Source organism: Akebia trifoliata, chromosome 5 (assembly GCF_017979445.1).
Source record: "Akebia trifoliata isolate Shusen 1 chromosome 5, ASM1797944v1, whole genome shotgun sequence".
Classification (NCBI taxonomy): domain Eukaryota; kingdom Viridiplantae; phylum Streptophyta; class Magnoliopsida; order Ranunculales; family Lardizabalaceae; genus Akebia; species Akebia trifoliata.
Window position 1 is genome coordinate 35,135,348 of NC_141379.1, and position 27,104 is coordinate 35,162,451.

The following is a 27,104-nucleotide window of genomic DNA, read 5'->3' on the forward strand; positions in this document are numbered from 1 at the left end:
ACGTTTCACATGCATTTTTACAAATTATTGTGGGATAAAAGATTCCGGATAGCAATAATGTCCAATGTCATAGGACACCAAAAAGCATATATTTCAGAGCAATAAATTTGTGTCATATGTACATGAGAAGCAATGGGTTTCCTACTTTTTCGAAATAAATTTCCATAAATAGCCTACATGTCTTTTTCCACATTTCATTATCTCATTGATGTTTGAGCACAAAAGGCCCATTTTTTTAGCAAGAGGCATAAAGAAGTTCTATTTAAGCTCTTGAGGGACCTATACACCAAATGTCATCTTGATCAATGATTGTTAACCATTGCATTTGATAAATTATTATTTGTAAATTTTAGGTTTTGGATTTGGACATTTTGGGGAACTTGAATTGAATGATTTCAAATCACTGATCGAAGAGTTTATAGATTCATCAAAAGACGTGCCTATAAAAATGTATCAAAAAAAAAAAAAAAAAATTGTATTGATCCCTATGAAACTTGTGCTTTTCTTTCCATCTTAGTCGTATATTTGGGAAAGAACTCTGAAGTAGGCAGCCCACTTTAAAATTTTGAAGAAACCCTTTCCACTGGACTACACGTGGCATTTCTAAGGAGGCGTTTAAATTTTGGCAGGAACATAAGGGCGCAAAATAAATTCAAAACGCCACATATCATATGTAACGAAGAGGGTTTCTTCAAAGTCAGACTTGTATATTTGATACATTGAATCAAATGCAATTTGCAGATTGAAATTTTCATACAATTAAGATAATGATTTTTCTAGGTTCAACGTTGTGGAATAAATGACTGAGATGGGGAGATAATATTTTTTGGACATTTGGAAAGAAATATATTTTTTCCATCTTAGTCGTTTGTTGGACAAACAATGTCTAATTTTGGAACCGTAGAATATTATTCCTAATAAAATGAGAGAGAAGAGAAAGAAAATTAAATAAAGAAGTCAACAACAAAAAAAAGAGAGTCAACAATGTTTGCAACAGTGCATTTGGTACTAGTTACACCAAGTTTATAATTCCTGATTCGAAGATAATTATCCAAACTCATCATCACCAAAGATTCTCCCAATTTCCATCTCTCACTCTCACTTGTTATATATATAACCACATCACCACCTCAATCACCACATACCCAAATATCTTTTCTTTCTTCCTTTCTTTCTAAACTAGCTCACACAAACAACAATGGTGCTGGCCTCTCCTACACCAATTCAAAATAAAAATGAAAAAATCCCGGCCATCGATCTCTCACTAAAGAGGTCTCATGTATCAGAGCTCATTGTGAAAGCTTGTGAAGACTATGGTTTCTTTAAGGTAATTAACCATGGTGTCTCCAAGGAGATAATAGATAGAATGGAAGAAGAAGGGCTTAACTTCTTTGCCAAACCATCTTTAGAGAAGAATAGAGCTGGGCCTCCTAACCCTATTGGCTATGGAACCAAGAACATTGGTTTGAATGGAGATGTTGGTAACGTTGAGTATCTTCTCCTTCACACCAATCCTCAATCTATTTCTCAATTATCCAAAACCCTTTTCAATGACCCAACAAAATTCAAGTACGATCTCTCTCTCTCTCTCCCACACACACGCACACACACATACTATGAACGTATATACCCATATAGAATCAAGACATGAATGTGCATGGGATGTTTTTATACATCTTTCTTTCAAAACTAATTTTATTTGAATTAACTTATTTCTTGTAGTATTCATTGTTGTATAAATTAATAGAAAAATAATTGTGTTCATAATTGATTTGCACCTTTATTTCTAAACTTTTAAGATTGTACATTGATTTATCTCATAGGTTTCTCATGTTCATAAATATTATACTAGAGTTGAAAAGTTGATATTGTTGTGCACTTGGTTCTAGGAAAAAGGTATAAAATTGTGCTATTTGATTGTTTGTTAATTAGATTGATTTAAGTTATGGCTTTTGAAATCCATATTTCTTTCTAAAGTTATTTGGTGATTGAGACTTGCGTACAATTAATTACTTCACAATCAAAGATTTGATGATTAATGGGTCACTACTTGCCCCCCACTGATTAGACTTTATGATTGGGTCTATATTTTATGGCTTAATCTCTTTGTAAATCATCTTTCATTTCATAGTTACCTTGTCATTGTGACATGTGTACAATTAATTACTTTGTGATAGAAAATTCAATGATTGGGTCGATTCTTCTCTCCCATTCACTAGACTATACAAATCGATGTGATCTTAGCAAATATGCTTGGTTACAAACCCAGAGGGGTTGGGTCAAAGGCAATTTTGGACCGATAAATGATTAATGCCAGTAGGTCGTGAGTTCAATACCCAGTATGAGCATTAATTCTTCAGGGGCCACCCGCAATGGCACACCCTTACTTACTTAGTGCGTGTGATGTGTGGGCGTTGCATATGCCCTGGGATTAGTCCTTGGACAAGAATATGGTCTATGGTTTGGGCAAAGCCCAAGTACAGGCCTGGTCCCTGTCTATAGGAATACTCGATTAACCAAAAAAAATACTTGGTTACAGCTTCATCTCTATTGGTTGAAAATTTATCTAGAACAATAAAAATTTTAATTACATATATAATACAGGCATGCACATAATGATCATAATTAATTGATTTAATGATAAACTTACTATAATCTGATTGAGTTGTTTATTCTATTAATGTACACTTTATTACATTGCATCATATTTAATAAACATAAAATAATTCAAATATTTAAAGTCAATCCTACCCAAATAACCAATTTTTTTTTAATTTATGGATAAAACTAAATTTGGTTGAGCTCACCATGTAAACAAAAAGATAAAACCCATAACAATAAAAAAAAAAAAAAAAAAAAAATAGTTCAATTGAATTGTACTTGTAGGAATATTTTTTATTTTTTATTTTTTTAAAGAAAGTTCAGAATGACAAGTGTGAAATCAAGAATGCCCAATCAAATCAAAAGGGAAAAGAAGAAAGAAAGGCAACTCAGATTAGTGGGTTTTTTCTAAATTGAGTAAGGAAAATGGCTGATAAAGTACCAAATTCAGTATAAAAATTTTTGTTGTTCCTTCACTGTGGGCAGCTGCATTGTGAATGATTACATTGAAGCAGTTAGGAATCTTGCATGTGAGATATTAGAGTTGATGGCAGAAGGACTGTGGGTCCATGACAAGTATGTCTTCAGCAAACTCATCACAGACGTTGATAGTGACTCCCTCATCAGGCTCAATCACTATCCACCTTGCAAGGATAGTGACACGTCACCATCACTTCATCAGACCGACAAGATTGGATTTGGAGAACATTCTGACCCTCAGATCTTGACTCTCTTGCGTTCCAACAATGTTGAAGGACTACAAATTTACTTGGAAGATGGGGTGTGGGTCCCAGTTACTCCTGATCCTATGGCCTACTTTGTAAATGTGGGTGATGTTCTACAGGTTAGAATATTAAACTTTTTCTGAAATAATACTAATTGAGTATTTAAATACCCAATCAGATGATCATGATTCAATAGTTGTGGTGATCAGATTTTATGGGTTTTAGATTTTGAAATCTCGATGTGGGGTACCCATCAAGTCGATTAGTCGAGGAGACTATTCTTTTGAGCCCACTGAATATGAATATATCAGCCAACATTTGTGATGCTATGGACCATAGATCAGCTTGATTGGTTTATTTTTACTTTTTATCCATTGAGTTACCAAAATTTTGCATGGATTTTAGCAAATTCTTGTTTATAGTTTACAAAAGTGACTGATATTTTCTGTGTAATTTCATGAAATGGATCAAAATGAGTTAAAAGGACCTCAACAGGAATATCATCACATCTCAGCCGTTCGTTTTGTCATGAGTCATGGAACTTGACCCTTTCCAAAGGTTTAGGTTTTGGTAACTCATAAAAAATGGCACATGGAAAAAATACATAATCCCAAGCTTTTAAACAAAAAAAAAAATCCAATGAAGGAGATTTATCGTTGAGATAAGTATATTCGAGATGTGTATTATTAGGATACATATTAATCCCTACCATTGGATTTCATGTTTACTAGGTGAATCACTGAAACTCGACTCTCTTTGAAAATAGAAACTTAGTTATATTATATTGGAATTTTGCACTAATGTTGTCTTTTTTGTTTATTTTTTGAACTTTATAGGTTTTGACGAATGGGAGGTTGAAGAGTGTGAGGCATAGGGTCTTGGCCAACTCGTCTGTGTCTGTGTCTAGAATATCTACTATATTCTTCGGTGGTCCACCCCTCCATGCATCCATATCTCCTCTTTCCAACATGGTCACACCCTACAAACCTTGTCCCTACAGACCCTTCACTTGGAGCGAATACAAGAAGGCCATGTACTCTCTACGATTGGGAGATAGTCGTCTAGACTTCTTCAAAACACGCACAGAGGAGGACATGTAGCCCAAGAAGCTTGAAAATCAAAATAATCCGTTTTAAGGTTCATGCATCCAAGAGGGAGGGAGAACACAAGCACAAGTACATGAAAGATGGGTTTGATCTTGTTGCTTCCTAGAGGGGATTTTATTTATGTCAAGTGTTTAAAGTATGTTGTTATTGTTAGAATAAAATGCACAAACATGGACAATGATCTCTATTTTTCTTTTTTATAAATGTAAATTTCATTATAAAAAACAAAAGGAACTAAAGAAGGTGGAGGTGACCTACTTAACAAGGAAAAATTGAAACCAAGAAAAAAAAAAACAATCAAAACTAGTAATAAGGCTTCCCAACAAAAATCTTAAAAAATAAAGATTTTGAAACCTTTTAAAAGGTTTGGACCAAAAGAAAATAAGACCTAAAATATTAATGATGACCTTGTGAATCGAACTCTCCTTGCCACTCATCCAAAACCCCTAGTGGTTTGGCTCGGTGGTAAAATTAGCGATAAAGGTTTGCTCCTTTTAGTCATGTGTTCAAAATCGGAAGACTTCCTCTGTTACACAATGGAAAATTTCAGTGGGAATAGGGTGTGGAACTGTAAGGACTAGTCACATACCAAAATGGGGGGGAGGAGAGTTATTTTGTCATATAAAAACAAAACATATTACAAAGATAGTTGTAATGTCTCAGACTCACAATAGTACAATATTATTCATTTTAAGTCAAAGTTTGCATAGTTTTAAAATGTATTATACTTTATAGGATCTGATTTGATGTTATTGATCAAGATCTTAATATTCTCCTGTTCAATTTAGGATTAAGTTTTACACTCTCCCGTCATTCTATCCCACAACATGACAATTTCACTTCGACCACACAATCTTCACAATTCTTTCCACGTCCAGTCAATGACACATTGATGAGGCCGTGACAACAATTCTATTTAATGAATGATTTTATAAATTAGAACCTAGATGATGATGATCATCAACTTTTTTATCATAAACCCACACCTAAAAGATATGTCTGTCATCTTCTATACTAAAAGGGTCCACCACAATGGTTCGGCAAAACTGCATAGCTGTCCAAACTGGATAGTGATGATCATGACATCGAATCAACTACAGGCCCAAAGAGATGGGTGGGGTCGAATTACCTAGATTTTGCCACATTAGGAACGGAAACTCCATAATGTAAGGGGTTCTACAAGGAAATAAGTTAGTAAAGCTTTGTGCATGCTTTGTAAAGAGGTGGCAGGAAGTGAAAGAGGGCAGTAGTAGTACTACAGAAAACAAAGTGAATCTTTTTTTTTTTTTGATTCGTCAAATTCATGAACATTCAAGTACTTTTTAAATGTTTCATGGGGGCTTCCAAAACCAGGGTGCAATTTGATGCTCTCTCCCCTTTTTCTTTCTAGCAATGATTTTGGGTTCTCACTGTTCAGATAAGTAGGACCCCATACTACACCAATCCCTGACCCCCTCAATGTCTATCCATTTCTCTCTTCACTTGTTAGAGCGAAGAAAATTACACTAAAGAAGAACAAACAATGCTACAATCACTCCGGGTGTGGTTGATTGATTTGATAATGTATTCTAAGAAAAATCAATTTTCTAAGAAAATAGTCTTGTGAAAATTGATTTTGTTTATACATTAAAAAAAAAAAAGATTTTCTAACACCTCCCCCCCCTCTTTGACATACACCCCCCATCAAAGAAATGTGGATCATTTGCCTCGGTATACACAGAACCATAAATCTTTTCTTGTGCATCCCGAGACAAATGATATATGATTCTAGAGGGGGGCATCAGATTATCATGACTCAAAAAAAAAAAAAAAAAAATGAATGAATACTCAATCTTTGTCCATGGATGCCTATTTGGACGGTGGACCTTACTACCTTGATTTTCCCTCAAACTCTTTAATCCCCCCTCTCCCTCCTCTCCCATCAATGAAAAAATGAAAAATGAAAACTTCAATCCCTCTTTGACTTTGATTTATTTGGCAAAATTATTTAGAATAAATATTTTGTTTTTTCTCATCATGGATTTAGAATATGAAACAAAAGAGATAATCTAATGATTAATCAAATAGTGAGAACATGTGCTGACTTTTTTAGAGAATATTAAGAGATTTTGGCAAGAGGTTGAAGATAAAGGTATTTGGATTATTTTCTATATAATCGTGTAAATGTTGCATAATTTTAAACATGCAATACAATATAGACATCAAATTAATACGAGCTCAACCAACCAATCAACAAATATAATAATATACTGTAGGGGTGGAGTGGAAAAAAGAACACAAGGGTAACGTTTCTTTTCTTGTTTAAAACGAATCCCCAATCCAACATTTTCAGTTAGAAAATGCTCTTATGTCTCAATATTTTTGTTTACTATATACAGTATTAAAATTAACGTGTGTGACGACGGCCTTTGAAAGATGGGAGTCTCTTCAGACAAGAATTTGCGATCTTGCAGCTAGACGTGAGCACTTAATCCGTCCGGTTTTACTCATCCCACAAATACAGGACTCAAGTAGGATGGGATCCTCCTCCCAGATCAACGAGGAAGCCAACTCTGGATTCTCCAAAAGCATTTTTGAGGTCAGGAAACCAGCGATCGTCCATGTTTGGTATAGTCGTGATTGCTTCCCAATAAACCTCCCATTTCGAGTGTCATAATATTCGGGCCATTGGTCCACTGAAAGCCTCTTCGCAGCCAGTGAGACCGCTTTTTCAGCTAATTCTGGCCTCCCCATTTTAATGCAAGCTAATGTGAACTGAAACATAAACCGAAGAGAAGAAAATGTTAGAGAAGCACAGATATAATGAAAAATAAAGAGAATAGCTTCTATTGCCACACCAATGTTTTGGGGATTTGCATATGAATTGGGGTGGCATTAGCAAAAGTTGGTGAGGCATTAAAATCTCTCAAAATAAATACAAATATTACCTGCCACAGAAGTGTTGGCCAAGATCCACCATTATGATATGACCAAGGGCTGCAAGAATCAATAATTAAAAAGTGAGATTTTCCGTTTATTTCTTCTAATTCAGTATCTTCCCTAATAAATTTTCAACCATTGTCTAACAAATTCTGATGTTACAAATTTCTATCTAAAGTTTTTCCAAGATAGAAGGAAAAATAAAAGACGACACAAAAATGTATTGTGAAGTAGAGATAACTCACGTATTCTTTGGGTCACTGCCAGTGATTATACGCCACTCCTCATACTCCAAAGCAGGGTAACATATCTTGAGCGGCATATGCCCCACGATATCATCCCATTTGGCTTCAATCAAACTCAAAATACCCCGATTCTGACTTGGAGTTCCCAAAGATGAGATTATGGACCAAAGATTGCCCAGTGTGAAGAACCTAAAATCCATGTGAGCAGGTTGTAGGTTGCCGATGAGATAACCGCCTTTCTCCGGAACCCAATCTACTAGCCATGAAGGAATTTGGTCGGGATAAATATTGAATTTGTTTATGGCATTTGTTGAGTATTCTTCTGTCTTGTACCGATATATCTCATTGATCTTCTTCATATCCACCCAATAATACTCTCTGATGTGGAACGACAATGCGCTGAGTCTGTTGTTGATGGCCCGTACCAGATTCCTTGATCCATCATCAATGGTGAGCATCTCACGGGAGCTCCTAAGAGCTGCATAGAACAAAGCCTGTGATAATCAAACTTTGTCAACCAGATGATAATCACAATTTAATGGAGCAAGATTCATGTTTCCAACCCCAAATAGTTTAGATAATTGAGCTGTTATTCTTGTTGAATAATTACCGTAAGGCAAGGCCAATATAAGATGAACATAAACATGCAAGTAAAGGCAAGATCGCTAAGCTACATATAAGATCAACTCAACTTACTTGTATCTCAAGAGGGTGGCCATGAATACCCATCCTTCGGTCTATCATGCAAGAGCCATCAGTGACTAACAGGGATGGGAACATGTCAAAACCATCAGTTAAACACAAATTCAGGATCAGTTTTAAGCCTGTTTGAATATCGATCCTTTCTTGCAATGCATAGTCACCAGTGATCTTTCCGTAAGCTCTCAACAGGATAATCCACCACAATCCTATCAAGGTAAGAGAGATACAAAACAACATTATTCCATGTGCTACCTATGATTTATGCTTATCGTGGGACCAACTATAAAGTGTTAGGCCAAACTAATGGCACCTTATGGAGTGTTGCAAGATGAACATCAAATATGTGACAAATGAACAACTCCTTATGAAATGTTACAAGATAAACATCCAGATATGTGCCCAGTGAAGAACAAACAATGGCCAATAGAACACACTTAACCCCAAAAGAATAGACAATTAGCAGTTGACAATGTATTAGGACTACAGTATACTTACCAGAATCAACAGGGGCAACACGACCAATAGCCGACTCACCGAAATCTGGATCTGAAACTTCTTCGAATGCTTCATTACTACCATCAAGAGGCACAGTTCTAATTTTAAAGCTTGCTGGCATCAACCCTTGCCCTGGGCTGTAGCAGTCCACTGTTTTCTCCCAACTCTGGGTAACGAAGGGGATAATGACATTAAAAAATAAATATTATAAGTGTATAACATTCGAATAAGGCTTAGACCCATAAATCAGTTGGTTTGACACATTGCAAACCAACTTTTAGGTCATGGGTTCAAGTCCCGCTTACCCATAAAAAAAACATTCAAATATATAAAGAATGAAAAAGCTTGAGAAGGACATTCTTAACTGAGTACTCTCTCCTATACACATGATTGGCCCCACTAAAGGAATAAAGTGTTACCGAGGTACTAAATATCAACATGTATCATATCATAAAACCTTCTGAAACATTAGGATACGTAAGACGAACTCATTGAATTTATTCTAATTAATTGTACATTAGGATACAATATTTATTAATAGTTTCATTTTTTAGGGTCACAAATACATTACTATAAAAATACTTAAAGGAGATGATAGCATTTGGGAATTTCTGAATTGCTAAAGATTGACATCGTCTAGGCTAACATAAACAAAAATAAAGCCCCTATACAATTCTCTCTCTCCTCCGTATGTAAGAAAACCATACTAAACCAAAAGAAACACAAAACATCAGCCCCCACAATTAATGGCCATTGAGGAAAATGATTCCATTATCTTCCTATCATGATACCATCACTGCATCACAATATGCAAAAGCATCTCACTTGTTCTTCATAATGCAACAAAATGGACTGCATGGGAGTCTAAATCATCCGATAAATGAGCCCTTCATTCAAAATATAACTTCACAAAAATCACATCAATCAGATGATTCTACCCATCTCATAGGACTTTCTGGCTATAGACCATTTCCACATGTATTTGGGTCAAGGGAATCACCAAGATGGTCCCCTTCAACTCCTGAACATTTTCCTTACAGGTACGCCACTGATCACTAACAACCAAAGACATAACGAACACCAATCGATGGTCCACATGTGCCAAGGCCAGTGAGAACAAATTTATTGTTGGAATGACATGAAAACTTTCCTTATATGTATGCCACTAATCATTTACAAGCAAATACACACAAAAAAATACAATAAAAGTTGCCACTAAATCAGATATACAGAATTGATAATAAAGGGTAAAAGACATTATTCTAAAAAATATGTCAAAACTGAAAGAAAGTTAATCATGCAAATCACCTGCAATTGCAAAGTATGAAGAAGAAAGTTCCTCACAATCTCCCCTTCACCTTTGAGCAAGAAAGCAAGAGCTGACGGGACGAAATCACGAATGAAGACCTGATCGTAATTGAGTGGTTGTTTGTCATTTGGGTTATTCGCCGCAACTGTTCCCACAGGTGTCCCGCAATAATTCACCACCGAATCATGAAGCAATTTCCATGCATCCCTCTCAATACCTGATACCTCTCTTTTAGGGGTCGCAACCTCAACCTCATTCAAACCCACAGAATTCTCTATATTTACACATGGCCCAGTAACTTCTCCAGGTTCTTTTTCATCGTCTTCTTCGTTTTCCCCTAAATCTACTGCAACATTCTCAACCCTATCTACCACCAAAGGTTTCACATTTAAGCCAGCCTGAACGTAAATACTCTCAAAGCTCTTCTCATTTCCATGAGATTCGATAGATGTAGATTGGTGGCGAACATCTGATGCAATATTTGAAATTACAGACACGCCCCTGTTCAATCCAACATGACAACAACCCGAGAAAACCCTAGACTGCCCAAAATTCGAACCGAGTACACGAAAGGGTATCTGGTTTGGATTAGTTACGCGTTTATAACCTAGAATTCGAGGAGAATAGGAGTGGAATTGAAGATTCAGGATTAATTTAGATTGAAAATTTGACATATTATCAATGACTGAATGGTGGGATTTGCAAGGTGGGAATCCAAAAGATGATGAGGATCGGGAACTAATTAGGATTCTCCAATAGGGTTTTATGGTGGAAATTCCCATTGCCCTCTTCGGATTCATACCAGAAAAAATCGAAATTAAGGATGAAAATTCAAATCTTTTTTAGCGAAGAATATGTGAATAACATTTACAACTCTGTTAATTTTGAACATAGAATAACTGAGGTTGAAATAAAGAATCAAAACGAGAATTAGAGAGAGAGAGAGAGAATGAAAATTATAACTTTCTTCACTTACAACTTACAGTAACAGAGGATCTGGTTTCGAGGAGAGAGAGAGAGAGAGACGCGAGGGCTTTCTTATAGCGGAGAAATTGAAATTTCTTATTTCTGTGAAGGAGAAAGGATGTCTTAAAATGCCAATTTAAAATTTGAAATTACAAAAACACCCCTTTAGATGTTCGGAACTTTATAAATAGTCATAGGTTTCCTAGGCAAAATGCAAAAAGCACCCCTTGAGATGTTAGGGATTCCTTTGATCTCTAGAATACTTACCCAATTAACCCCTCCGCTTAATTTTCGGAGTCATTTTAAGGACAAATTAAGAATGGGATCTCCATTAGGTAAATGGGTAAAAAGAGTATTTTTAATATTTTAAATTATTTAAGTGGATGTTTATATTTATTATTTATTAGTATAATTAATTATTAATAATCTAGACTGTCAATGGATACGAATCAAATCTGCCTATATTCGAATTTGAATCTGAAAAAAAAATTCAACATTTGAATTCGAGTTGGAGATCTGACAGATATTGAAAATTAAACTCCAAATTTGAATCTGATTAACAAATCGAATATCCGATATTATTCGATTCGAATTTGGATAATAAAAAAATAATAATCTTTGATTTTTGTTTTGTTTTTTAAATCTAATAAATAATGAAAATTAATAAATTAAATTTTTTATTAAGAAAAAAAAAATGGGAGTTTTAACTTATAGAAGAGAAGAGATGGTTGCAAAACTTTTAATTTTTAATCAGATGCAAGTACATTCATTTTCAACCCTAGATTTTCATCTTCGAATCGTATAAAAAATCCCTCAACTTCAACCTCGGTTAATAATCCATATTTTTTCTCAAACTAATTAATCTTCTACATGTCAAAAGATATTCATAATTTTTCATCCTCTTTTTTTAGATTCTATCTACTTTAATAATTGGGGAACGAATTGAAGATGAAGATGGCAACATCTTAACATCTCTAAGCACAGTTCTACTTCCATATCCACATAGAAAACACAATCTCGATGATAATCAAATCCTAAAAATCTCTCACCTTTCTACACCTCCTCATCTTTCTCATCCGATATTGTTTATAAGGGGAGATGAAAAAGAAATAGGGGAGATGAGACGAAAGGGTTGAACATGGAAATTTTTTTGAAGTGGGCAGCCTGCTTCAAAATTTCGAAACAACCCTCTACATTGGATTACACGTGGCATCTCTAAGGAGGTGTTTCAAATTTTTATGGAAATATTGGTTGTGAAATAAATGTAAAATGCCACGTGTTTGATAACCAGGAGGGTTTCTTCAAAATTGGAAGCGAACTATCCACTTCAAAGTTGGATCGAATCAATCGTTGAACTACGTACAATGCTGAAAAGATGTATAATGATAAATGGGAAAACAGTTGTATTATTTTTAGAATTTTATTTATATATAATATATAATATATAATATGAAAAGATGTCTTACACCTTTTATATATGTAATATAAAAAAGTTGTCTTCCACTATTTATATATTATATAAATTAAAAGTAAAATATAAGTATTTTACATTCGTATCGAATTGGATATTTACAAATCGGATGTATCAACATCCAAATTCGTATCCAAAATTTATTCGAATACTTAGAATATATTTGAATTCGAATTTGATATCCAAAATGTCGAGTACAAATTCGAATCGGATTCAAATTTTTTACTATTCATGGATAGACCTAAAAGTAATTATTAATTATGAAAAGATATTTCAATATTCAATATCTTTTCAAACAAGTAACTTAATTCTCAAGTCTCAATTCTTTCTATTATCTAAACATCCATATTCCCTTCTCTCCTTCTCAAGCTTCAATTTCAAAGAACATAACTACACTCACAAGTTTACAAGTTAGATTTTTCTCATTTTTAAATTTTAATCTTTTAAAGATTAAAACAATACATTCAAAGTTCAAACGGTACAAAGAAATAGAAGAATCCGACTAGCCTTACTAAATTAGTTAGGATTTCCCCATACTAAGGGTCCTTAAGCTCACCTTGTGACATCAAAAAACATGATCCGATGATTCAGGTTTGTTTACAAACCAAATTCTATGAATTTTGAAAAAAAGAATATTAAAAAAAGTTATTTTTCATTGTTCAATTTTTAAAAGTTAGGTAGCCGTCTGTTCTCAAAACCTTGGATCAAGTCACAATTTTTTTTTTTTTTTATCTGAGTTTTTGGATGAAATTTAAAGGACCGTGGAGTTGGATTTGCTAATGTGGTAATTCATTTGAGCAAAACGACCCGTATTAATTAAGTCAAATTAATTTTCTTTTTATCTTAACAGGTTTCCAATGGGTATTGGGTATTTGTTGGATCGGTTGTGGTTCCAAGGGTCTCCTACCTAGAATCGAAATCGATGTTTAAGTTCTGGTCCGGTTTGGGGTATACATGGAACCGACCCATTGACACCCGTATGAGTGATTAGTGACCTATGGGAGTAAAACGGGCTGGGCTGACTTTGCTCTGGCTTCAATAGTATCAGGCCAGTCTGAAGCCCAATTTTAGTTTCTCTGTTTGAGACCAACCCGAAGCCCTATCTATCATAATGTGGGCTTCAAGTTAGGAAAAAAAATTTAAGAAAATCCCAGATTGAAATCCATTGTTTATGGCCTTCTTAATTCGTCGTTTCAGAGGTTTAAAAGGCATGAATTAAAGATAATGGAAGAAACTAAGATATGGGCATCAGTTTTTAAAGTAGATTTGGTGCAATTTAAATGAATTGGGAAAGCGAAATCAAAGATAGAGAGAAAAAGATTGGAAACAGAAATTGAAGATTATAGAGGGAACCCAAAACTAGGAATCTAGAATTTGTAGTGTTCTTGATCCAATTACCTGAAATGGGAAGATAATTACTCCAAAAGAAAAACTTGTGTGGGCTGGTACCTAGTAGATTTGGGCTCAATTCAGTCCAGATTTTAGCACCCCCGGATTGAAGATAGAAGAGCACGAGAACAACATCAAAATGTCAGAGTAGACGATCGTTGTTGATGCCAACTTGTTCTTTTTCATGGGTAATTGTCGATAGTTGCAATTCGTGGCATTTTTATTTTGTGCAAGTATTATGAAGAAAATTTTGATGTGGAAATGTTAATTCCTATTTTAAATGGTGTGCATGAATTTATAGTTGGGAAGTGATAAATATCTTTGTAATTAGGGACTCATAAGTAAAATTTTGGGTGCCAATAAAATTTCTCTTTTACTATCCGTAGCCAAGGTGTAAAATCTCGTTTCGATGTAATATTTTGGTTTAGAAACAAAAATTGAACTGACACCATAAGGAGCCATGTGCAAAGGCACATATATCAAAAGGGCTTATTTGTAATTTTTAAAAAATACTTTTATAATTTAAAAATATACTTTTGTAATTTTGAAAACTAAGCAACTATCGAATGTTTTAGAGGTTTTTTAAACTAAAATAACCCTAATTATATTGAATCTAAGGGTTGCTAAGGGCACACGTTAAAGTGCAATAAATACACCTTGGGAATAAGCATCTGAGGGTATTTTTGAAAAAGAAGTACCATAGAGTTTGAGTTGCTAGTTAGAAAATCATTATTCGTCCAACTTCACTCGACTAGTATCTAATGACTGAGTTAATTAATAAACCAAGTCTACTTAGAAGGCCATTGACATTGAATTGCCTAGGACTGGCCGAAGTTTGGGCTACCAACCAACTATAATAGATGGTCAATGTACCTACCAAGTCAAAGATGAAAGATTTCTACTTATTAATTAATATACACAAAAAGGGGGGGAAAATGGTAATGGAAAATAGTTTGTACTTATACATAGGGGTTCATGAAACATGCAACTTGAAAATTAAGACAATAAAATTTTGCATAAAAACTAAGTCGTACTCAAGAACGGTGTCACGTTCCTATAGAACGTTAGTTGTCTATGTGTCATATTTTTGTTGGAATTCAAACACCTTAGACTGTGTGAACGGTTTGATTAGGAGTCTGAGGTATTTTAAACACCAACTAAAATGTGCCACATAAACACCTATCTTATTTTATAGGAATGGGACACCGCATTGGATCTTGAGTCAAAAACTATAGTTTTGTAAGTTTGTCAAAGAATAAGACCCTCTTAGCCTCTCCAATGTAAGCAATGATTCAATTTGTAAGCCACTTACCCACCACCGTTTGCTTAGGACTTTTAAGAGATAATGATAAAAGTAGGTGATTGACTTATATTAATTAGCTTTTTCAATCTATTTGTTTGTCTCAAATAATGTTACAAATGCAATATAGGCGACCTTTATTCCCACCTCTCATCCCTACCATTATCTCTACTTCCATTATTTGGAGGTAATTTTGTAAATTAAAAGATAACATCTTTTTTATCATCCATAAATTGACTAAATCTACTGTGTAGTATCTACTATGGTACTACATGGTTAGTTTTGTGGGTTTGTGGCAAACAAATCAGATCAAGTATGTGTCTCCCCAACATTTTAGAACCCCATCTTGAATCCATCCCATTGTCGTCAATCTCACGTAGAAAAATTTTGATTTTCCTATCCAAAATTTCATTTTCTACTTCAATAAGAGTTCTTTTCACCCCTCCCTAACGAAATTACTTTGCTATCTCAGTCACCCAAGAGTATTTATCCTTGCAAGGTGATCCCTTGCAAATTCACACAGGCTTCTGTGTGCCTCAAGCTACTCGGGTCTTATTTTATTTTTGGTGGTTTAGGTTTAAAGTATGTAAAAGATAAAATGTTAAGGTCACATAGTTAGAAAAAAATTGCCTAACAAGTTGAAGATGATCTTGGAAAGAAAAAACAAGGTTTTTTTTAGCTAAACGTTCAAGATGAGGCATTTGGGTAATTTTATGATTATCTCTCCATAAAAACCTGAAGTGTTTGGATCCCAAAATCACAATCCAAACTTTAGATTATCCAATGGGTTTTATCAACAATCCTAGGCCTAGACATACTAAGAAAAACAAAGCAGCAAAGAAGTAGTAAAATCACATACAAACACAAAGATTTATGTAGTTCGATGGTGTGCCTACATCCACCGATCAGATAAAAAAATTCAATCACTATATTCTTTGATTTACAGCCCTAGAGGTCTCTTAAAAATAGTGGTCCATGCCAAATTAGAACGAACCAGCATAGGTTGGTTCTACTAAATAAGAACTAGAACTGAACCAAATTCCATTGGAATCAAACCAACCCAAATTGGACTAAAGTTGATTTGGTTCGATTTTATGACTTGCCAATATTCTATAAATTGTAAGTAATATTTTTTAATGAACAAACAAGCGTATAATAAACATAGATTTTCATATAATAAATCACTAATTTATCGATAAAAAGTCATTAGTTTATTCATAAAAGATCATTAATCTATGTCCCAACTTCTTAAATAATTTATAATAATTATTATATATATACATATATATTTATTTGTTACATAAGGGTTCAATTCTCGATTTGGTTTGGTTCGATTCTATACAAGCTTGATCTGAGACTTGAATCAAACCACCCTAAAACTATCAATCTGATTCGATTCTCAATTTTAACCGGATCAAGTTGCACCCTACGTGTAGCCATGTGGTTGCTCAACTTTGCTTAGTTTCAATTGCTTATATAATGTTGTGAAGGTGACCATTACCCTACTCATGTCACCCAAACCCAACCCTAATGTAATATCGTGGGACTCTAACAAGGTCTTATCAAAGTCATCTCAAGTTGATAAGAGAATCCCAATATATACAACACATGTTCTTACCTAAAGTAGAACCTTTACATGCAGATCACCCCATGTTTCTTACGGCTGGGGAAGATCAACTAAACATTTGAAGTCATGACGTACAAATTCAAAGAGTTGAGACTTTGGGTAACCTCTATCGTTCACAAAAGAACATGTGGATACGAAGCTTTAAAGGCAACAATTAAATGTGGACTCTCTTTAGCATCTTTCATTACAACTCTTCACGCAATTGAAAGGAGGGGAAATGCAATAATAAATCAACCACCACCTTAAATTTAAAGAGAAAGATAAAAGTGCAGCTAATTAATGTAGGAGACGGATCATGGGACATATGTAAAAATAATGTAATAATAAAAAAAAATTCAAAATATGGGTTAGAAGTTTTAGATTGATCTGATTTTTTGTGAGGATGATCTTTATGATGAGAAGATCATCTTTAAAAAAAAAATCAGTCTAATCTGAAATTTCTAACCCCATCAAAAGTGATTTAGAATGTGGACCATCGAATTTTTATCAATAATTTGTAAATCACTTTTGATGAACTTACAAGTTTCAGACTGAGTTGATTTTTTGTGAGAATGATCTTGTCATCATAGAGAACATCCTCACAAAAAATCAGCTCAATCCAAAACCTCTAACCCATATTTTGAACAACCATTGTTTTTACATATGCCCCTTGATCCGCCCCCATTAATGTAATGGCATATAAGTATTTTAAAATATTAGTTAATTAAAGATTATATGGTAAAATGTTATTTTTATAATTTTAAAAACTAACCGACGTGATTATATAGTCCTATGATTGTAATTTTATTGATTTTTAATCAAAATGATTATATTAAATTTAAATGTAAAAGCAAGGGTACTTGTAGATTCAAATTTTGGTGTCAACCACTTCTACTAGGCCTTCTATTATTATTTATTAAAATAGTAAAGATAATTATTTTTAGGACAAATTATCAAAATAATAATATATTAATTTAAAATTATTAAAAAAATAATTTTTTTTTTTTAATTTAGCAAAAAGTAATAAATCGGCATTTAGAATATCGATTTTTATTGTTAAATATATAAATTGATCGAAATACTCTTTTGACACGAAATCTGATGCTTTGACTGCCGATTTTCATACCAACCTACTCCCCAATTACGAATCACTTATTTTTAATGAAAATCGACGATTAGAACATCGGTTTTTGTTCTATAGAAAGTGACCCCATGGTCCCCCCCTCTCACTCACTCTCATTTCGACAAAAGATCCTCACTTACTCACTTTCATTTTGATAAAATTGGATAAGAAATATATTTTTGAATTTTTTATATTATTAAAAAAAATTTAATTATTAATTATTTAATAATTATAAAATACTATATTATTTTTGTAACAATTTTCCCTTATTTTTAGGGAAAATTATAATATAATAGTTCTAATTATAATTAAAAAAAATTATTTATAAGTATTAATTACAGTTTTTTTTAGTATAATGATTATAATTATTAAAAATAACAAATAATTTTTATTTCAAGAGTTACAAATAATATATGTAATTATCAATATTATTTATTTTTCAACATTATTTGTAAGTATTAATTCCAAAAAAGTTTAATATAATCAATATAATTATTAATATAATAATAGTTAAAAATAATATATGTAATTATCAATATTATTTGTAAGTATAATAGTTACAAATAATATTAATAATATATGTAATCATCAATATTATTTGTCTTTCAATATTATATTATTAATGTAATCCTAACAAATAATTATTATTAATATAATGATAGTTACAAATAATATATGTAATTATCAATATTATTTGTAAGTATTAATTACATTTTTTAAATATAATAGTTATAATTACTAAAACTAATAATTTGTAGCATTACAAATAAATATTATTTTTAGGATTATATTTATAAGTATGAATTTTAAAAGCTAACCAACATGGTCATAGTCGTGGGATTACAATTTTCTTGGTTTTTACCAAAATAACCTGATACCCGAATTTTGTAATTCTCTCTTTTTCTTAATAAAATTTTGCTTGCTTAGCAAAGAAGAAAAATTATTAAGTTTAAATGTAAAAATAAAGGTAATTGAGAGATCCAAATTTTGGTGTCGAACCACTTCTAATCCAACTCGATAATTATTTTTATTATTTGTTAGAAGGTGTCACGTGCAAAAAACATGTGTTTAAAAAGGGTTTACTTGTACTTAAAACTATCAATTAAAGGGTTTTTGAAGATTAGATAGTAAAAATGATGTTTTAATAACTTTAAAAAGTAACCAACGTGATTACAGGGTCGTAGGATTGTAATTTTATTGATTTTTTACCAAAATAACCCTAATCAATAGTCATAATATATATATATATATATATATGTTTCGTTAGTTATCTTAACCCAAGTACACTATAAATAATGAAGTTAATCTCTCATTGGTCGTAGTATTTTTTTGTAACGCCCCAGATTTTAAAATATGTATCTCGAGGAAATTAGTATGTCAACAAATAGAATATTTGTTTAAGTTAAACTTTTTTGAAATCAATTACACAATTAGATCTGCATCGAAAAATTAATCGACTTTTTATTTAAAATAAAACAAATTGAATAATGACTATTACATCCTTTTAACACTATAAATATTAAAACTCACGAAAATTTAAGAACTAATCTTCTATCTCTCACATTCTCTTCTTCTAAAATAAAATCCTAAAGAAATCTAAGCCTCCACCCATCGTCAACCTAGATTTGCATCTACTTAAAGGACTCGTTAGACTTCAACGTAGAAGAAAAAATCGCTCAATGCCTCCAAGTTTCAAAGGAAATCAAAGAAATAGAGTTTCCGACCACATCCTATACGGAACCTTAGACGCAACTCAATTTTCTATGCTCTTAGAATATTTTTTGTCATAAATTTAAGAAAATCAAGAATACGTAAAATGGAGGAGAAAGAATAGGATTTCATTAGTAGATTTCAATACTGATTAAAGTAGGTTCTCATGATACATCTATTTATATATACGTAATAAATAAAAATTAAGTATATAACATGAATATGTGTTTCTTATGTTCCTATCGATGAATAATGTCTGATAAATTTCGGTGATAAATCTTTAGTTATCATCATAATATTTATGTTGAAACTACATGAAATATTTTTTTTAGAAGATCAATATGAAATTATATAATCATGGACACGTTTTGGAATAATAAATTGAGCAAGTCAGGACTTATGTCCTTAGGTGAAAGACTTTAAAAGCTCTCGAAGAAAGTTTCGTATTTTGGAACAGAGAGTTTATCCAAACTATTGGAAAAATCGGTAATGATGGTTATGACTACGCTGGTGAGAAAATTAGTTATCACTGTATGCATTAATTATTTTAGAATGATTTGGTTACTTGATAATAACATAATCATTTATTTATATTTCTTTTTTATGTATGTATGTGTAGATGCTAGTGTAGTGTTAACTTTCCTACAAATTTTAGCTTTATCGACTTTGTCAAAAAAACTTTTAGAATAATGATCATTGCGATTAGAATTTGGTGATGTAGAATCATCAACGGGGATAGTTTATTTTCTTTTCGTTAGTTGTTTAGGCTATCTAGGATTCAAATTTATAATTATTTTATTTTATTTTATTATATTTTGTTTAAATGTAATAAGTACCCAACATGTATTACTACGCTTGACGTTTTTATTGGATTCTAGGATAATGCTCTCCATATTGATAAGAATTAATTTACATTTATTTTAATTTTTTTCGATATTCAATTGACATAATTCAATGATTCTCATTTCTTCTCATACCCTTAAATTAGGATTTTGAACCAGGTCATAGATTGGGTCAAGATTCAAAATTATTAGAACGTGCATTTTCACATTAGGGTTTTTAGTTATGCTATAACAATTCCATATTCACTCACAATTTGAATATTAGTTATTGGAGAACCTTTCCCATTCTTATTTAACCATCAATATCTGATAGATAATTTTTCAAATAAATTAAATTCGGAACCTTTGAAAGCAATATTATCTGAAATTACAAGTTGATAGATTGTGTCATATATTTTCTACTTGTAAATACAAGACACCTACATGTCACTTGTACATCTAAAAACAAGGGGTGCAAGTAGTTTGAAGTAAAATTGAAACCGAATCGACATATGTTAGTTCCACTAAATAAGAATTAGAATCGAACCAAATTTCATTGGAATCAAACTAACCCAAATCAAATTAAAATTGATTTGGTTTGGTTCAATTCTATGGGTTGCCAATATTCTATAAATTATTAGTAACATTTTTTTAATGAAAAAGTAAATATATAATAAACATAAATTTCCATAGAACAAGTCACTAATCTATAATCTATGTCCTAATTCTTAAAATAATTCATAATAATTATTATACACACACACACACTATATATATATATATACATATATTATATAGGGAAATGTTCAACAACAAACATTTTGACAAACATTTTGGCAAAACATTTTTCAAAACATGGGTTAGTGGTTTTGGAATGGGCTGATTTTTGGTGAGGATGATCTCTACAGTGAGTAGATAATCATCACCAAAAATCAGCCCATTCCAAAACTTCTAACCCCATCAAAAATGGTTTACAAAAAATGGACGGTCCACGATTTTTCTACTTGTAAATTGGGGCTAGAAGTTTATTGTATTAGGATTTGGTTCTCAATTTGATTATCGATTTGATTCGGTTCTTTATTTGCATAACTCGAAATTTAACCACAACTTGTTCCAAATCACCCCAAAGCTCTCGATTTAGTTCGACTCTCGATTTAAACTGGACAAAATTGCGTTCCTACTAAAAACTATGAAAACAGTGTGTCGTTCTGAGCATGAAAGCAAGTATGGCCAGACAAAACTAAGATTAACTTTACATGAACAGAGGTTCATACCAACTTGTTTTTTAATGCCAAATTCTCTTGTGGATCTATTTTATGTATTCAATCCTTACTCCCTATGTTCCACATAGTGGGATTCTCGTTATGGAAAATACTTTTTAGTAATTAAGTCAGTTATAATTAAATAAAAATTTTAATTTCAAAATAGAATGTTGAATGTTTTTTCTTCATTTTTAGACAATTCTCTATCTTTTTTTTATATGTCATGCGGCACCAACATGCCATTGAATCATGGAATTGATTAGAACAAATGGTATCACAACCTCCAATCATCATATTGTGATTTCTCTTTTATAGATTGGCACACGTTAAAGTGGAACAAACATACTTTGGAAATTAGAATTTAAGAGTATTTTGGCAAAAAATAATTTTTTATATAAAATTTAATTTTCAAAGTGTATTTATTCCACTTTAACTTAGAGCACAAGTCAACAAAATCCTTTTAAACCTTGAGATCCAAGAATCAACCTTAGATAGGAAACCGAAACCTTTTAATGCTTGAACCACCACCACCTTCGAATATAATTGAATAGAAGTGATGACAAATTGACTCTTTAAATATAGATAAAATAAAATAAAATAAAAAAACTAAAACTTTCGAACTAGGCATTTGGATTTTAAGTTGCCCACTGAAAATAATAACAAATTAAAATGACAATTACATTCAATGGGTCCCACATTGTAATCCACGTAGGACAAATAATGAGGAAAGTTTGACGGCGTGAAGGCGCTTTAGTAATTTGAGGGTCCCCCCACCTCACCTCACCTCACCTCAGCAAAGTTAAACGAACCGAGGAAGATTGTACAACTGGATAACCGTTAAATGTAAACGTGTTAGAAGCTTAATCGCAATGATTCAAGGGTTGCGGCTGTCAGTGCTTCAGTCTAGGAAACCTTAAAAGAATATATTATTACTTTGAGAATTGCCACGTGTAATCACTTGAACACCTCTTCTTCTGAGGACCACTGAGGAGACTTACTTTACCTTAGGTCACGCTTGGCCAACAAAAATGCCGCCACCACGTTTTCTTTCACATTCTCTCCTCCGCACACAAGGTTCAATTGATCTCATTGTTTAAGTCAATTTCATTAGAGAATCCCTTTCCCCTTACCTAGCCAAGAAAAAGGCCTTACTAAGCCTTATCCATTATCAAGAAGACCTCCAGAAGACCTCGGGATACGTTAAAAAAAATCTCTAACTTTATTATGAATCTCGATGGATTTTTAGACAGTGGATGAGATTTAATAAGATCTTTTTTTCTTATTATCTTGGTAAGGCTAGTCGGACTTATTTCAATATACCATCATGTAATGTGATGATGGAAAGAGGGTAAATTTTTTTTTATTTCTTCTTACATAGGAATTTCGATCTCTTTTTCTACCTTTACCTTTTCTAAATGGTAAGTTAAAATCTAAAGAGCATCTATGATTTAATTTATTAGATGGAAAATGAGTCGGGAAAAAAATATGGTCTAATAATTAAAATATTTATTCTTCAATTAAATATTTTCAAGATATATATTATCTCGATATGTATAAATCTTAATCACTGAACTTTATATTTACACTATTGGGATTGTGTGATTTTTATCTTAATTTATTTTTAATATAATTTTCAAAGAAACACCACGGAGTTGATCTTCAAAGAAAAAATAATTGATCATCAAAATTGGGATTGATTACTCATATTGGAGATGATTATGTGTTGGGTTAAGCTTTCAAATTCTAAATAAACTTAAAGAAGCTTTTTCAGTAGTATAGTGACCAAAGTTGTTAGGCCTCAGCCTGAAAACTTAAAGAAGCTTATGTGTTGGGTTAAGTTTTCAAATTGTAAATAAACTTAAAGAAGCTTTTTCAGTAGTATAGTGACCAAAGTTGTTAGGCCTCAGCCTGAAAACAAAGAAAAAGCTCAGTGTGAACTATGACTGGTCCTTGCTATTATTTGGCAATGCCCACGATGAAAATTCATAGGATATTTATATGTATTTTTTTGTTATGATTTTGTGGTAAAGTGCAAAATCGTATATTTGTGAAGTATTTAATTATCGTTTTCTTCATAACTTAGTGAATTAGTAGCTTCGATTTTTTTCATAAAACTAATATCCCTTTATTTCTGTTCAATAACTCTTTAAAATTTTAAATAAGCATGATCGTGTTGTTAACTCAGTTACAATGTAAAATCATATTTGGATAAGGGATATTTGAACCTATCTCATAAATGTTAAATCAAGAATAATTTGTCTTGGTATCACAGGCGGTCGAATAACTCATGATGCCTTATTTCAAGATGAGACATATCTTTCATATATGAAAAGTCAATTTGTCACTACATAATCTATATATCACGACCAATACACGGATAGAATAATAGATTGGCTTCAATTATTTATTTATTGCTTGAATTGGGCATACCTTTGTGAGCTAATGATGCTAGCTTGTTAAATTGGTTAAAATCTATGAGTATTAATACTGAAATTTGGGATTAAAATTCACCTTCAATTACTAATGTATATCAATTTATAAATAAATGGCATGTTAACATGTGCCCTAAGGGCACACTTTAAGTGCAATAAATACACTTTGAAAATGGATCTTGTATCGAAAATGCCCCTAAGACTTTTATTGTATTTTTACCAAAATACCATCAAATTCCAATTTTCAAAGTATATTTATTGCACTTTAACGTGTGTCCTGGGCACACGTCAACAAAACCCATAAATAAAAGAAAAAGAGACATGAGATGGATTTCTCATTATTGAAACCATTGGATCAAACATGTTGTCAATTGAAACACAGTGTGATTCTATAGTCAATGGGCCAGTGCCATGTGTCCAATGGAGTTTTATTTAGTAGAGCTTTCTTTTGTTTTACAATCTTCGGGTCTAGGATTTTTAAGCTGGTTCAAACCCCATGATCCAATTTCAAAATCCCATGACAAGGATAAAATAGTAAAATATTGAAATAAAGCATAAATTTACAAATTAAGAATAAAATGGTGGTCCAAATAACTATAATTACTCAATTAAAAATATTATATCAACATACATCAATATATTCTAAAGTCGTTTCGTACAAAGTTAATCTTCTAACATTAAAAAAATAAAGAAAATCCAATAATAAATATATTGGAGAGATTATATTGTCTTCCCAACTTTTGCTAACGGCACCCCAATTCATAGGTAAATTATTGAGAATTAACTCACATCTTAAGGTGTCATTAACTTAAGTTGGTGTGGCAATAGAAGTTTTCTTACATTGTCTCAAAAAAAAAACTAATTGAAATCCATAATTACCCTTTTTCCCTTCACAAATTCGCATTGTATCCTTTCTCTCTTTTCCCCTATTTTCACCGTTTTTTTTTTTTCTAGAAAAAAAAAAATTTTGTTCTTTCGTTTACTCCAAGAAAAACATGTCGTCGACATTCCATAAATTGTCCCACGAGCCCTCACCGCCTAACCACGTGTTGTTCTCCTCAGTACCTTGGAACTCTAACCCATGATTAAAGTAACCACAGGGACTAGTTAGGGAATCTGGGTAATTAACGTGGGTAATTTGGGTATTATAAAAAATATTGTTATCAGCATGAAGAGAGTAACAATCTGTGAGGTCTGTAACAGGGGAGACTGATGAAGCATCCGGGCTAGAATTCTCACGTGCGAAACTTGGGTTCACGTGCGAATCCCCAAAGTCGTCGTTGTTTCCACTGCTACTGCTTTCGGGCAGCACCTGACTCGTTTTCAATTCTGGATTGTTGTTGAGATGGTGAGCTGAAGTGTTGCTGCCCGAAGAAGCTGCTGCTGCCCGGATTCTCTCTACCAACCTTGGCATCCATTGATAACGCATGGTATCTTTAAACAATTTGCTGTTAACGTCGCATCGAAGCTGTTTCGCGTGCTTTTGAACCCTTGTTCTCCAGTAGTTCTTAATCTCGTTATCTGTTCTACCTGGTAAGTGTTGAGCGATTTTCGACCACCTAGAGAAGAAATAAAGACAAATTAGACCAAATTAAAGAGACCCAGAGAGAAAATTTTGTGAGAAATAGTTGGAGTTTAGAGAATTTATACCGATTTCCCCAACGAGTATGGAGTTCGAGAATCGTAAGTTGTTCTTCGAGGGTGATATTTCCACGTCGAACATCTGGGCGTAAGTAGTTCAACCATCTTAATCTGCAACTTTTTCCAGTTCGTTTCAGACCTGTTTTGAAGAATTTGGTTAAGATTTGAGATGCAAGTAACCATATTTAGAAAACCCATATTAGAAAATTTGGTAAAGTTTTGGAAACTTTTTTGGTTTTATAGTTTATAACTTGTTCTGTTAATGGGGTTTTCCAAATTGAATTCTTTATGACCAAAGGTAGCTCCTTTTTTTTAATTTCCTAGAAACCCATTTCGAAAATTTCAGATAAATCAATGGAATTCTTTCTTTAATGGTTAATTGAAGAATTAAAATCAGAATTTCTAGATTCAAAATATTTAACAAAAGAAGAAATTAAAGAATTTAAACTCTGAGGATCGATGTTTAATTAATTACCTGCAGAGCGAGCAAGGCAGTTCCATCGACCTTCACCATGGTTGGCAATGTAATTGATAAGTTGAAGGTCTTCTTCAACAGTCCATGGGCCTCTTCTGAGATCCATCTCTTCTTCCATTTGTGTTGGAGAGATGTAATTTAAACCATTAACTTCCATTCTTGTCTTATAAATGGAGAGCTTTTATTGAGAGAGAGAGAGAGAGAGAGAAATGGAGAACTTTTATTGAGAGATAGAGAAAGTTATTTTGAGAAGGATAGAGAAGTGAGGGCTCTTTATAGGGGGATTGAAAGGACAGGATCATAGGACTGAAAAGGTCACATGTGAGAGAATGAAGAGAACACGCCACACGCACGTGGGATTATATTAATTAAACACTTAAACACGGTTTAATTATTTAATTTAAGTTATAAACAGCAGCTAAGAATAAAGATCGTTTGAACTTTGACTCTTTGACCTTTCTCTGGTCAACACTCTTCTGGTTCTCTCCAACTAGTGCGTTTTAATTAATTTATTTATTTCTTTGAGGTTGTTTTTGACTTGCTTCCCTAGTTAATAAACAAAAATTCACATATCTCATTATTTTAAAATGCGTTTTTTTCTTGTTTACTTATGTCTTTGGACTTAATGATCTCATATGGTCGTTGCCAATGGTCATCATCACCTTATTTGGATCACTAAAGACGATTTTCATTCTAATTCTAGAACCCAATTCTAGAGTCTAATTGATTACTTCTTCTTACATTTGATCGTATCTATGGGTCTTAAACCAGGTTTACATTGGTTTGAAATTAATTATCGATAGGTC

General features: G+C 32.6%; 3 protein-coding genes across 3 annotated transcripts; 1 reads left to right on the forward strand and 2 right to left on the reverse strand.

Moving 5' to 3' along the window:
- The first annotated feature begins 985 nt into the window (after window positions 1-985).
- LOC147402581 (gibberellin 2-beta-dioxygenase 2-like) lies at window positions 986-4,674 on the forward strand. The gene is made up of 3 exons (XM_086444279.1): window positions 986-1,569; window positions 3,088-3,445; window positions 4,163-4,674. Exons 1-3 carry the CDS (start codon window positions 1,199-1,201, stop codon window positions 4,424-4,426), a joined length of 993 nt encoding a protein of 330 aa, XP_086300405.1. The 5' UTR covers window positions 986-1,198; the 3' UTR covers window positions 4,427-4,674.
- Window positions 4,675-6,551: 1,877 nt separating this feature from the next.
- Window positions 6,552-11,161, reverse strand: LOC147402582 (alkaline/neutral invertase A, mitochondrial-like). The gene is made up of 6 exons (XM_086444280.1): window positions 10,102-11,161; window positions 8,794-8,959; window positions 8,293-8,504; window positions 7,597-8,090; window positions 7,360-7,408; window positions 6,552-7,186 (listed from the first exon to the last, which is right to left on the reverse strand). The coding sequence occupies exons 1-6, from the start codon at window positions 10,900-10,902 to the stop codon at window positions 6,860-6,862; spliced, it is 2,049 nt and encodes a 682-aa protein (XP_086300406.1). The 5' UTR covers window positions 10,903-11,161; the 3' UTR covers window positions 6,552-6,859.
- Window positions 11,162-24,761: 13,600 nt separating this feature from the next.
- Window positions 24,762-26,529, reverse strand: LOC147402583 (transcription factor MYB108-like). The gene is made up of 3 exons (XM_086444281.1): window positions 26,299-26,529; window positions 25,833-25,962; window positions 24,762-25,741 (listed from the first exon to the last, which is right to left on the reverse strand). The coding sequence occupies exons 1-3, from the start codon at window positions 26,453-26,455 to the stop codon at window positions 25,162-25,164; spliced, it is 867 nt and encodes a 288-aa protein (XP_086300407.1). The 5' UTR covers window positions 26,456-26,529; the 3' UTR covers window positions 24,762-25,161.
- Window positions 26,530-27,104: the final 575 nt, after the last annotated feature.